Below are 12,932 nucleotides of genomic sequence, written 5' to 3' on the forward strand. Positions count from 1 at the left end.
GGCACCTTTTGGGCTGTGAAAGCGTCACACAGAGCCTGTGTGTTTATTAAGCAACTGCTACTTTGGACTTTTTTCAGACGGATTGTGCTTTGCAGTCTCGTCACACAATCGGATCTCTGTTCCTTAAAGTGACAACTGAGTATCTGTTGTAAATGAGACATATAAACTAATTAAAATAATGTCGAGGCTGAAGTTAACTAATTATCCGCCAGTTTTTATAATAATGCCCTCCGAGGTTGGTACTTTTTCATTTGTTTTGCTTTTTTGTGTTAAAAACCATACCATAAAATGTATTAAAACTCGGGATATATAGGCTATATATAGGCTAAGCGGAATAGTTGGTGTAGGCTATCACATGGCATTGCGCTTTGTAACAGACGTATTGACATTGACAAGATAAATTGTCGTCAGTTTGGGAGAAAATGCATTGCTTGTATAGTACGCCAATGAAAAAGTACCAGTTTCCGAGGGCATTCATTTAAAAACTATACAGTAAATAGCTTCAGACTCAGGATAAAAGGCGCTTTCACACCGAAAATGTGCGCTACCGGCATCTTTGGTAGCTCCTGACAACTTCCCTGTGTCCCTTTCACACGGCACAGCAGGAACTGGCACCTCTATGCTAAATGGGCATTGGCAGATGCAAAAGGTAAGTTAAACTTCACGCGTAATTTCATGCGGAACTACACTGCCGAGGGTAAATAACTCGTATTGTTAGTTTTTAGTAACGTTATCCCGTTAACAAGCGGTTTATATTATTGTTAATGTTTAATGTTAGAGAAACGCGTACACATCATCAGATGTATCTAAATGGATGCTTTATAATCACATTTTTACCTGTGCAGAAGTGGGCTTAATGTTACTTACATTTTTGCACATCCGGTCCCCGGGAACCCCAAGACCGTCCACTTTTTTTGCTCCCTCTCGGCTCTCTGCCAGACAGTCTACATTTTTGCTCCCGGGAGCTGGGAGGGAGCAAAAACGTGGACTGTCTGGTCGTCCCCGAGGGCCGGGTTGGGAAACACTGGGTCACATCATGCCTCCAGGCTTGAGGGATGATTCCTGCCGCCGCCATATGTGGAGCTGGTCTGTTTTCCCATTATCATCCAGGATTCTTCCTGCACATTGAAGACAGATAGATCCCTGCCCCCTTCCCAGCCCAGAAGACATTTATGCACATTATGTTTCAGTCACGGTTATTATTGTGTCATGTCAAAGTCCCTACGACACTGACCTAGACAGGTGATTAGAAGATGGATGAGTGTCATAGTTTCTTCAGCATGTTGTAGAAACATGTGAGCACACACGTGATCAAACCACCAGCGAGCTCTGGCTGTACACGCCTGCCAAGCTCTGAGTGTTCCAACAAAGTTCCAATGAGGTTTAGCCCACTGAGTGTGTGGCCCAGTGGGCTAAGCCTCTGAGCCTGTGAGCAGAAGGTTGCCGGTCTTTGAGCATGACGCTTAACCTCCAGCTCCCTGGGCACTGATATGGATGGAGTCATGAGTAGACCTTCCCCATGAAGATCAATGAAGTATCTGTTGTTATTATGTAATCAGGTATCTCTTGTGTATTTCCCTAAAATTTCCCACTCTTGCACAGCATGATATCAAAGTGAACCTCCTTCGACGCTCATTCAGTCAAGGACACTCAGCCGGTCTGTTTCTTGTTCTCCAGCATTCCAGTAGTCACAACATTGTGTCATAGTCATAGCTATCAGGGAAAATATTGTTCCCTGGAACAAATGGAAAGAAAATTGAGATAAGTGTATTAATGACAAACCGATCCTTCTAGATGGTGGTTCAGGCTGTCACCTTGTAGAGGTGTGGGGTTCAATGCATTTACATGAATTTTATTTGGCAGAAGTTTTTATACAAAAAGCAACATACACGTGAGGCAAAAAAGCACATTACAGACATACATGCTGTCAAGACGTCAACCGGAGATGAGCAGCTTGGCTGAGCTTCCAGTAAAGGACGAGTCCACCAACAACTTACAAAGCATGACGCTAATAGGACCTACTACTCAGTCAGCAGAAAGTACAACTTTAAGGTCTTCCTGGAACAGATGGATCTTGAGGCGTTTTGTGACGCCGGAGAGGGAATCGCCCCACAACATGCAATTCGCCTCTTTGTGTTTTTCTGAGTGTGTTTTGGATACTCAGGTTACCTCCCACTTTCCAGGAATTGCTGAGAGGGACCAGGCTGCCCTTCTGTGTGTGTGAATGTGACCCGTTTGACAGACCGCTGCCAGTTCCAGGGAATACTCTGCTTCAAGGGCACAATCATTTACTTTAATGCTAACCAATGTAATAATGTATGTAAACTAACATTCTGCAACTACCAATGCAAACGTTTAAACCCATGGCTTTCCAGGGGGAATGTGCTACTGCAGGGAAAGCTTGGCTGCCCTACAATCCCAGTGGAGATTTTTCCGGAATACTTGGTAGATACTCGGTATAAGCACAAAAACACCTCTCAGAGAGTAATGCCCCTCATTCATGCCCCATCCTACAGAGATTTGAATTTTCCTTGGAATAGTCGCCCGCCCCCACCTGACTGGCACCCCCATCCCCACCTGACTGGCACTGGTCACTTACTTTATTACTCATTCAGTGCTACACTGTATGCCACCCTTTTATGCTGCTGTATTTATACATACACATTCCAGTGTGTCCTGTGTTTTGCACTGTTTCGCTCTGCACTGTGTTTTGCAGTGTAAGTCATGTGAAAAGCCTCCCTGTCACTCACTGTCTGCATTGCATCATGGTCCTGGGGAAACGTTATTTTGTGTCACTGTGTGCCTGTATATGGATGCTATGACAACTACGTCCACTTGACTTGACTTTGTCTTTTTTACGCAACAGTGATTGTAAGAAGTTAGGCTGTCATCCTTTCTTGCAAAATGTTTTCAAATGCATACACTACGTACCCCTCACCCCAGAGACTCATAATAGAATATTACCAGTTATATGCTTTTTCAGGTACCTGATAAATCTTCGTATGAGTTTCAAATGTACATGATACCATCTGGCTTAAGCTAAACAGCTGAAAAAGTTAGAAAAGCCCAGGCACACTGGAATATGGATGTGCTGTGATGAATCCCCTTCATTTGCAGTATTTTGAGCCTTGAGATCCCCCCCCCCCCCAAAAAAAAAAGTGAATCGCCATGGTTATGTGCCAGAGTCATTCAAAGCAAATCCCCCTAACACCCATGGCTACGTAATGCCCAAGTGCACCAAAGACTAATCTGTTTTACATAAGCTGGGCAGCGTGCCTGGTCATTCTGAAGGGCTTGTTTCAGGATTAAACCAGGCCAAAATGATACATGAACCCCACAGTCACTGAGCCCCAACACTAGTACACACCTCTCTTTCTTCCTATCTGATGATTTACGATAAGAAGACAAAAACAGCAGACAATAGTGTACATCTACAATAGGAGACCGAACTAAAGAAACCAGATAAAAACGAGAGTCAATTGTCAAGAAAAAGGGATCTTACATGGAAAACCAATTTTTCACAAACAAAAAACAAACAGTCACAAGCATAGAGTGAGACAAACAGAAGAGTGCTTCCTTTCCTCTTGGGGTCTTCGTTTGTTTGTGTCACATCCTGGTACTTTGGTTGACAACCTGACAACCAATCACAATCTGGGCAGGGATTTCAAAGGCAGGGGCTGGAGTAGCACTGGATCTGACAGGATACACAGAGGTTACAACAGCCCTGCCCCAATGAGAACCTGGGCTTCTTCCCCAGCAGCCAGACAGTGCATCCTCTGCATTACACTCTCGACTCCTGTCTTGCACACTATGACTAGGCTGAAGCTTTGAACAATCATTAGGCACTGATTAGAGCGTTAGAAAAAAGGAGCTGTAGTCTCTGCAAACAATCATCAGTAGAAACCAAAACTTCTAAATGTAATGTATGCAGGTACAGGCTAAGCCTCCCTTTCAGTTGCCTTAATTAATGACCCATTGGCGCCTGCAGAGCAAACAATGGCTTGACCAATTAAATTAGCGTTCCATGACAAAATTCACATTTTGCAAGAATTTTGATATGCAATGTATTTTCCTAAGTAAGTATATCATAGTTTGACATGGTCAAGACAATCAAAAACTATGCTCCTAGTATTTACTGTTTTTTCCAATTATCCATTGTGCATTAGCCAGTGATGTCTCTTGTTCCCCAGCCTTTCCTGAATCCAGCCTGTATGTCCGGCGATTCTTTTTTGATTCACAGCCCAAATCTTGATTGTAAGATCTTTAACATCATTGGCACGTAATATAAGGGAAAATGAACAATAGTTTGTACACACTATCAGGGCTCTTTTTGGTATTAGAAACTCAATTATAGAAAAGTTAAAATCACAAAAATTACAGCTACATGTTGACATGCAATTTACTTGCCATATCTCCCATATCGGAAGATATTCAGCTTGAATTAGGCATCAAAGCAGTGTTTTATGGGTCTAATTCAGTTTTTTTCTGTTGTCACTAGTTTCATGTCAAAAGGAAATAAAAAATGATCTCACTTCTTGTAAAAGTTTGCTTACCTTTTATGATGTTTTGGGTTGCAGTCATCCATCAGAGCATAACCATAACCCCACAGTGACTGGATGATACACCAGCATAGCATTAGCTTGTTTGTTATACATGTGACTATACATGCTCTCCTCAACTTGACCACGCTATCTGAAGTAGAATTTGAAAACCTCAGATGAAGTTTAAAAATATTAAGGTTGTGTAAAGCCATAAACAGCATAAGTGTGTTCTTCTCCTTCTATGAACATAGCGTGTTCTTCTCAAGGCAAATGTACAAATGCTCTAAGGCTTAGTATGGTCCCTTCCCCTTTCTCTGATTTCTCTGGGCCTACGTTTGTTTTTATCCAGCAGACCCTTTTGTCCAAAGCAACATACAAGTGAAGCAGTAGATACATCACAAGCATACAGCTTACGTACAAGTGCTGCCAGTGGCTCTCAGTCCTGCCCCTGGAGGCCCTCCTGCCAGAATGCTTTCATTCCAACCCAACCTTAGTCAGGGTCAGATGGTTCTTAAAAGGCGAATAATGAATGTGGCAGGTTGAAAGCAGTGTGGGTTGGAATGAAAACAGTCTGGCGTGGGGGGGGACTAGGAACAGGATTGAGAACTACTGTGCTAGGCTGCGTTTCCAGTGAGTGACCAGCAACAAATGCACGATAATTATTGGAACAAGAGGTATACAGAACACCTAATATCAGAAAATTAAGTGTAAGTGTAAAATACAGCAGAGCATGATGCACTAGTGCCAAGAGAAACCATTTCATAGACTGATCAAGGAGGACAGAACCGCTGAGAAGATTCTGGACAATAAGTTCATCTGTGTATTCTACTGATGTTATGCAGAGTTAATCTGCAAGATCGGAACATGACTGCAACAAGGTCACCAAAGAATAACTTGGCCATCTCTCATTACCCCTAAGTTCCTAGCAAGCGAGAATGTGATTTCTGTTGAAGGAAAGGTCAAGAAAAGTTGGAATCCACCTGTGCAGTGCATGGACCTACAGAGAAGGAGAAAAGAGAAATGGGGCGGGCGGGCAAAAAACTGAGCATTGAGGCACATCAGTTGATGCCTGATGGAATACATGACTTTCACATTCTGAATATTTATGTAAAGAACGACAAAACTTTCATTTATCAGTAATATTTCAGTGTTCAATGGAACTAAACGCTACGTGCATTACGGTAATAAATAAGCAGAGTGGGGGAGATTTTTGTCGCGATCGCTAAACGGGCGCCACCTGCTGGTCGAACTCAGCGTGGTTAATATTTACTATTTCATAAGAGCAGGTTCTGTCAAAATGTCAAAGGATGTCACGCACAAAAATAAAACAATGCGATTATGAAATGACAGTATAATAGACATGAAACAGGTAAATAAAAAAAACGAAAAGAAGTTTTGAAACTGTGCGAAAATAGGTTAGGATCTGAACTAGGAGAATTAATGTAAATTTCACCTTTGTTGCAATCATTGATGATAGAGGGCGCTCCCATGTCTTAGAGAAAATTAAATCTACACCCTTTCATTGGTGCGGGAGAGACTAGTAATAATTAAATCGGATGCACAGAAAGTATTTATTATTAATAATAATTGATACCTCTGGGGAAATTCTCTTTACACCTCCCCCAACTTGCTCTTTGTTGAGTAAGTTGTCCGCGAAGGGCAGTCACCCGTAGCGGCGCCCAGTGATCTGGGGGTTAAGGGCCTTGCTCAAGGACCCACAGACGTGCTGAGGCCGGGCTCGAACACAGGCACACAGGCTTAGCCCATTTAGTTACGTGCTACCCTAAAAAGTTTGTCAGAAGTGGGATTAGGCGTCTCCTATAATTTTGGGTACTCCGATATACCAGATATTTCATCCAGAAGTATGCTTCGATATCTATTCATTAACTAATAGGCATTTAATAGTGCCTGAATATCGTGTGCACTTTTAGTTTTAGGTATACGGTAATTTATAGTACAATTGCGCTTGCGCGACTAAGCAAGATGTCAGCGCCCTTGCGTGGAATAATGGTGTAATTCACGTGCATATAATTTCATGTAGTGACAGAATAAGACACTGAATTATTCGGTTATCACTCGAAAACGTTTTTCCTGTATGTCTAATTTCGTGTGATATCTACCGCTGCAGTTTTTAGGTCGGATTGTGTTTTGTTACAAGGGGTTTCCTTTGTAATCCCGTGATGTTCTAAAACGCCGTAGCCAAACTTGTCCTTATGTGTAAGGACTTTCTAGAGCAAGGCAAAAATGCGACCTTTCAATACACAGATCTTGCGAAGTCTTTCAGCCATACGTACCTTTACTGTTTTTGGCGAAACACGATATACCCGCATTTACTATGGAGATTTAAGATGCAGACGATTTCTGCACACCACAAAAGTAAATCCCGCAGCAAGTGTGCTATCTGCCAACGAAATTTTTAAAAGGAAGTCGTTACAGGACTATTTAAGAAAACTGGAGAGTGAATATGTGGACTGTTTGCGAAGTGTCGACTTGAATAGTGAAGATCTGAAATGGAAAAGAAACAGAATAACGCATCTAACACCATTGATCGACTGTGTGAAGAAACTGGCACAGAAACAGAAAGAGTATGAAGAAATCCAAGCTTTACTGAAAGGTTATCTGCTAAGAGTTTTTTATATATTCATTCGAAGATCGATTTCTCAATAGCATTTGCAGTTCAATTGAATTGGAGATTATGGGACGGTTTGTGCTAATTGCTGTCATGTTTCTCCAAAGCGAAAGATAGCCTGTTTAACTGCTCTTGGTCAATTGCAGAGATTCAACTGATAATTTGTCACAGTTCAACCTTTCTACTACATATATTGCCGTATGTTCCGGTATTTAAACATTCAATACCTTCGTGTTATGTAAATATATTATTCTATATATTAATATACAGAATTATATTTTATTATAGCACAAAAACCGGTATTTCTTTTTTATTTTCCAGATGATGATCTAGACATAAGAAAACTAGCGGAAAATGAGAAGATAGCATGCCAAGATTCTGTGCAAGATTTGAGAAAAACGGTGATCAACTAGATTATTTTAAGTATCCTCCATTTGTTCGTCTGTTGTGTCTTCCAATGTCATGTATGTAGAACATTGTCTGGTTTGCTTCAGTGACACAGCAGATCATTCGCTTAATTGGATTTCAAAGTAAGAAACTAGAGGCTAGGAAAACAGCAACAGAGAATGTGCCTTCACCTTGTGGAAATGCAGATCCTGTCGCTCTTGATCCCTGCTGAGAAGGCCGACGACAGTGATCTAGTGCTGGAAGTCACAGCTGGGGTAGGCGGGCAGGAGGCGATGCTTTTCACCGCCGAGATGTTCGACATGTACCGGAGATTCGCCAATTATCAGGGCTGGGACTTTGAAACACTGGAGTACAACCCAAGTGACACCGGTCAGTACTGGGACATCAGCTTCAGGAATGGATTTGTGGTCCAGTCAGCAACATGGGTGTCCATGTAAATGGAGATTAAAATGTGTGTCTTTCAGGCGGGCTTCGCTACGGCTCTGCGGCTGTCAGCGGACCACAGAGTTATAAGACGATGAAGTTCGAGGCCGGGGTGCATCGGGTACAGAGGGTCCCCAAAACCGAGAAGCAGGGCCGCATCCACACCAGCACCATGACCGTGGCCGTGCTGCCGCAGCCCACAGAGGTACCGCCCTGGTTACGCAGTAACGGTACCGGAGATGATGCACAGCAGGCTGGCCTGCGTCAATCAACATCAAGCTCTACAATCTAGTTTTACACTGTGACCCCGCAACAATTAAATGGCTATACAAGATGAACAGGCTATTGTTTTGCTTAGACAGTGTTTTTCTCAGAGCAGTGTGATTTCACATCTGCTTGTCTTCAGGTTATTTACTTTCACTTAAGGGTGCGACAGAACTTGCCATGACAGCATGACAGGCTGGGTTGTGATAAACTCTCCCCCCCCCCCCCCCCCAGATCACATTAACTATTAATGCAAAGGATTTGAAAATTGAAACCAAGCGTGCAAGTGGAGCGGGTGGGCAGCATGTCAACACCACTGACAGCGCCGTGCGAATCGTCCATATTCCCACAGGTAAATCCCTGTAAACAATGCAGTTGACTGTATGTTGATTACATTACACTTTGTCTATTAAGCACTATATACGTGTTCGTCTGTGCACTTTCGCTGACAGCACTACACAATAAAGTCCATCTTCATGTTAAATGTCTCTAAAAGGGACTGCAGATATAAAGCCAGTTGATGGGTGTTAACGATCATGCATCACTAGATGACACTGGATCACTGCGACAACCACATCAGCTGATCAGATGACTTGAGACTTTTTGCCAGGTGTTGTGGCTGAATGTCAGCAGGAGAGGTCGCAGCTGAAAAACAAAGAAAAGGCCATGAAAATGCTACGTGCGAAATTGTACGGCCTGCGCCTGGAAGAGGAGTCCAGCAAACGACATCAAGCACGTAAAATTCAGGTGCAACACTTCTGCTTTGCATTTAAATGATTAAATTCATAATTTTTTTCTGAGAACATTAATGTATGATGATCTGACAGTAGTAAGAAACGATTGTCTTACAAAGTTTAGCAGGATGTTCAGTAATTTTACTCGTTTTATTTGCCTTAGATTGGTACTAAAGGTAGGTCAGAGAAGATCAGGACTTACAACTTTGTTCAGGATCGCATTACTGACCATCGGATTGGGAAAACCCAGCATGACGTGAGAGGCTTCATGCTAGGCGAAGATCTCTTGGAGGACATGAGCAGATCATTGAAGCAGTTTTCTGACCAAGAGGTTCTCATGGACATTTTGGGTGAAGATGGAGCAGATGAATAATGTTTTGGCTGCATATTAAAAACAAATGAAAATGTTTGCCTTGGTAGCGTTATTTGGAAAACTTTTTAATTTAAGGCTGAGGGTTTGCGTGCTTACTCGGATTCCTTGTGCTGCATTTTCAGCGTCACATGTAAGGGGAGGAGTGTGATGGACTTAAGTGTTTAGGCCTGTACAGCACGCTATACCCTCTATACTGTAATTGCACACAATTGTTATTTTTCCTTACTGCAAAGGCACACACTTGTTACTTTCCATTGTATTTTTTGCAGAATGTATGTGTGCGTAAATGTTATAGGTCTGTGTGCCTATGTGTATGTATACTGAGTATAAGCTACTGGACACCTAATTTTCCTTCTGGATAAATAAAGTATCTCTATCTATCTATACGAAATGCAGTGGCGCCATCAGCCATTTAACACTTTACACTTCCCTCCCACCCCCAGAGGTAAATTCCGTTCACATGCAAACGCTTTTTCCCAGGATTCCTTATGCTCTGGCGCAACAGTCCACTTAACACATATAAACGTAACACGTGTATTATTTTACATGCATTTTGTACGATCGTATACTAGCTTCGTCCGGATTTTTATTGAAATAATATAATCGTTCAGAATGTGCACGATTTGCAAACTAAAGCCTTCGTAGAGGACCTAAAGTTTGAATTGAAGGCGATTGGCTCACGCTGACGTCGAGGTGTACTCTGGTTGGTTACATTTTTTTAACTTTTGTTATAGCCTGATTGGCTGGCGTGTTTTGTACGCGAAATTCAAAGCGCTTGTGTCTCTAAAGTGAAGTGGCGGTTTTTTCCGGTTAGTCTTTTAAATGGTCGATTACGGTGTAGATACTAGTTAGTTATCACAGAAGGAAAAACTTCTTTCTGAAATAAAAGCCGAGCAAGGTAAGAGTTACTTCCGTGTATGATTTTTATATTTACTCGTAATTTAAACGCATGGTGGCTATATTCGGAAATAGTGCCTTAGTTGTTTGAAATATATCTCTAGTTTGATTTGGTTATCACGTTAGCGGGTGAACTCTTTAAATAATTAGCGACTATGGGGTAGTGTTGTATGTAGTTAGTGGTGTATTAGAAAAGCAAAAGGTGAGTTTTGGCTTGCAGAAGTAGCGCCATCCTGGGTGTGGTGTGGTGGGGGAGGCATTTGAGCCGCTAGTTGGTTAGCAGGCCAGCTAAATACGCGCGCGAAGTGTGACAACCCATCAGTATCATGGGCAAAGCCAGACAAATTTAACTTTTCCACAAGCTTGAAATGAGTTTCATAGCTGGCAGGGTCTGTTTAGTCAGCAAGCAAGAGGATTCTATTTTTGCATCTATGAAAACTATCGGTCCGGGGAAAATGTCTGACTTGATCGAGGTCCGGTAAACATTTTTTGGAGGGGGGTCGAAATGGAAAGCATCGATGAGATCCATTTTTATCGTCTGTAAATGTGAATATGTTATTGTTAATGGTGATAGTTAATGATTAACAAATTAATAGTTTTTGGTATTTTTTTTTGTCTTCGACGTAAAGTGGCATAATTCATCACCAGTCTGCCCGCCTTCTAAACTTAATACTTATTAAATATTTATTGTATTAATATTAAATTTTACTAAAATAGTTTTCTTAAATTGGTTAGCAATATACATTGAGCCACGGAGGATTTGGCGTGGTGCAGGAGCCGAAAATCCGGTCATTCTTGTAAGACTTGCGAAGGCCCATGCGCCTCTGCCCTTTCTCCGGCTAACTTTCTGTCCCCCCCCCCAGGTTTATGTGTGTTTTATGAAGTATCCTGACTAAGGAGGTGGTTTCTGTACCAGCAACATGAAATGTGGTGCTGATAATGGCGGTCTGTCAAAGGAGAAGACCTCTCCTTGGAAAAATGTGGAGAGTGGTTCCCTAAAGCCTCAGTGTTCGCCATGTGTGAAGGCCATCAATTTCAACCTCAATGATGATGTCAAACCCTCCAGTAACAAAGAGAACCAGGACAGTCTATCCTCTGGACATCATGATGGTGGACTATTTGACAACGAGTCTATCAATGTCCAAGAGGACAGTGGTTATTTGTCTCTTCACAACAGTCACATAGAACATGAAGAACAAGACTCAGTAGCTGCAGACCCCTGTGGACAGTTGCAGGATGGGAAAGGGAGCATTTCAGTCCAGGCTGGGGAGGACCCCTGTGAGACCAGCCAGTCTCATCCGAATCTCCCACAGCTCCAGTTCCAGCATACAGTCTGCAGACATTTGGCTGAGAGTTACAAAAAGACAAAGAGGTATGACCTGACAGCCATCAGATTTCTGGCCAAGGGCTCTGGCCTTCAGATGGTCATTGGTGGGAAAATGGGCCTGGACTATTTGGACATTCTCCAGATTCTTTGGGAGAAGGATATGAAACACATCCTGACGAAGATTCTTCGTTTGCTGGGAGACACTGATTTGATAAAGTACGTTTTTATGCTTTTCTTTAGTTATTGAACTAAGTCCAGTCAGTTTCGTGTGCCTTGAGGTTAAATTCCTGCTTTTCTGTTCTCTGACATGTTCAGCTGCTACGTTTTCAATATTATGCTTCTTCCTCCTTCACAGCTGTAAACGAGTAAATAGAAGTTGGCAAAAGATAGTTTTGCAGGATATCAAAGCTCGCAAGAGGTGCCATGCAGCTGAACGGCCATTTTGGGTAAGCTGCTGAACACGGCTCCTTGTTTTCGAGCGCAAAGTGTGGCTGTATTCTAACATTGTGGTGGTGTTTCAGGAGTCCAGAAAGTCCTCGCCATTCTCAACCCGGGACCTTGCCGCCTCTAGGGTGGCGCTGTCTTGCATTCAAGGCTTAGCGTCCACGCCCAAGCAGAACAAGAACTGCTCCAGACAGACGCGTTCCATAGAGTATCAAGAGGTAAGTAACCTTATCCCCAGTACTGCTGTGTAATCGATACCGCTGGGGTTTTGTTGTGAGTAAAGCGCCCTTTTCCTTGTTGATGGCTGTTTTTCACGTCTCACAGGTGGTCAGTACCCTAAAGCAGCACGAGTGTCTCAAGAAGTGCAGGCGATGCGGCTCTCCAGCCAAGTGCAACCCCGCCACCTTAAGGGCCACGTGTACGAGAGCCAGCTGCGGCTTTGACTTCTGCACCCAGTGCCTGTGTGACTACCATGGCTCCTCCCTGTGCCCGCTCCGGACGCCAGGCCCGGTTGGACTCTCTCCATCCTCTCCTGTCGTTGGGGGCTCCCGCAGCAAGCGGAACATCAGACGTCTTTGAGCGGTCGGGGATGCAAGTTTTAAAAGTAGATTTTTTAAAAAAAATATTTATTGATAAGTGATGTTTGTTTTTGTATTTTTTTGGGGTTTTTTTACCTGCAAACAATGTGAAAGTGTTTTATAAATATTAATGTCTTTTACCTCTCAATTCTTTCTAGATGAAAAAGAAATGGATGACGGTATACTATTTTTGCAAAACCAATTTTATGTTTCCTAATGGAAACAAATGCGGTGGCATATTGCTCGTTTGTCTTTTTCAGTGTATTAATGTAAATATTTAATTGTATTCTAAAATAAACCTTATATTTTAAGGA

General features: G+C 42.6%; 2 protein-coding genes across 6 annotated transcripts; both read left to right on the forward strand.

The window, feature by feature from the left end:
• The first annotated feature begins 6,460 nt into the window (after window positions 1-6,460).
• On the forward strand, window positions 6,461-9,408 carry mtrf1l (mitochondrial translational release factor 1-like). 4 transcript variants are annotated; one of them, XM_023828096.2, is made up of 7 exons: window positions 6,483-7,155; window positions 7,492-7,571; window positions 7,764-7,947; window positions 8,043-8,206; window positions 8,500-8,617; window positions 8,876-9,012; window positions 9,163-9,408. In XM_023828096.2, exons 1-7 carry the CDS (start codon window positions 6,786-6,788, stop codon window positions 9,370-9,372), a joined length of 1,263 nt encoding a protein of 420 aa, XP_023683864.2. In that variant the 5' UTR covers window positions 6,483-6,785; the 3' UTR covers window positions 9,373-9,408. The 4 variants fall into 4 exon arrangements, with proteins under 4 accessions (XP_023683865.2, XP_023683864.2, XP_023683867.2 ...); XM_023828097.2 differs by lacking the exon at window positions 9,163-9,408 and having other exon boundaries at window positions 6,461-7,155; window positions 8,814-8,947; XM_023828099.2 differs by lacking the exon at window positions 6,483-7,155 and having other exon boundaries at window positions 7,493-7,593.
• A 718-nt stretch (window positions 9,409-10,126) lies between these two features.
• On the forward strand, window positions 10,127-12,932 carry fbxo5 (F-box protein 5). 2 transcript variants are annotated; one of them, XM_023828101.2, is made up of 5 exons: window positions 10,127-10,270; window positions 11,133-11,812; window positions 11,952-12,042; window positions 12,118-12,258; window positions 12,365-12,932. In XM_023828101.2, exons 2-5 carry the CDS (start codon window positions 11,190-11,192, stop codon window positions 12,617-12,619), a joined length of 1,110 nt encoding a protein of 369 aa, XP_023683869.2. In that variant the 5' UTR covers window positions 10,127-10,270; window positions 11,133-11,189; the 3' UTR covers window positions 12,620-12,932. The 2 variants fall into 2 exon arrangements, with proteins under 2 accessions (XP_023683869.2, XP_023683870.2); XM_023828102.2 differs by having other exon boundaries at window positions 11,133-11,641.

Source organism: Paramormyrops kingsleyae, chromosome 3 (genome assembly GCF_048594095.1).
Source record: "Paramormyrops kingsleyae isolate MSU_618 chromosome 3, PKINGS_0.4, whole genome shotgun sequence".
Classification (NCBI taxonomy): domain Eukaryota; kingdom Metazoa; phylum Chordata; class Actinopteri; order Osteoglossiformes; family Mormyridae; genus Paramormyrops; species Paramormyrops kingsleyae.

Bases quoted from the DNA above. Each gene is read 5' to 3' on its own strand.
- mtrf1l (XM_023828096.2), top strand. From the start codon at position 6,786: ATGCGACCTTTCAATACACAGATCTTGCGAAGTCTTTCAGCCATACGT. The intron at 8,618-8,875 runs GTAAATCCCTGT...ACTTTTTGCCAG, and splicing joins AATCGTCCATATTCCCACAG to GTGTTGTGGCTGAATGTCAG. The intron at 9,013-9,162 runs GTGCAACACTTC...TATTTGCCTTAG, and splicing joins ATCAAGCACGTAAAATTCAG to ATTGGTACTAAAGGTAGGTC.
- fbxo5 (XM_023828101.2), top strand. From the start codon at position 11,190: ATGAAATGTGGTGCTGATAATGGCGGTCTGTCAAAGGAGAAGACCTCT. The intron at 11,813-11,951 runs GTACGTTTTTAT...CCTCCTTCACAG, and splicing joins GGAGACACTGATTTGATAAA to CTGTAAACGAGTAAATAGAA. The intron at 12,259-12,364 runs GTAAGTAACCTT...CACGTCTCACAG, and splicing joins GTTCCATAGAGTATCAAGAG to GTGGTCAGTACCCTAAAGCA.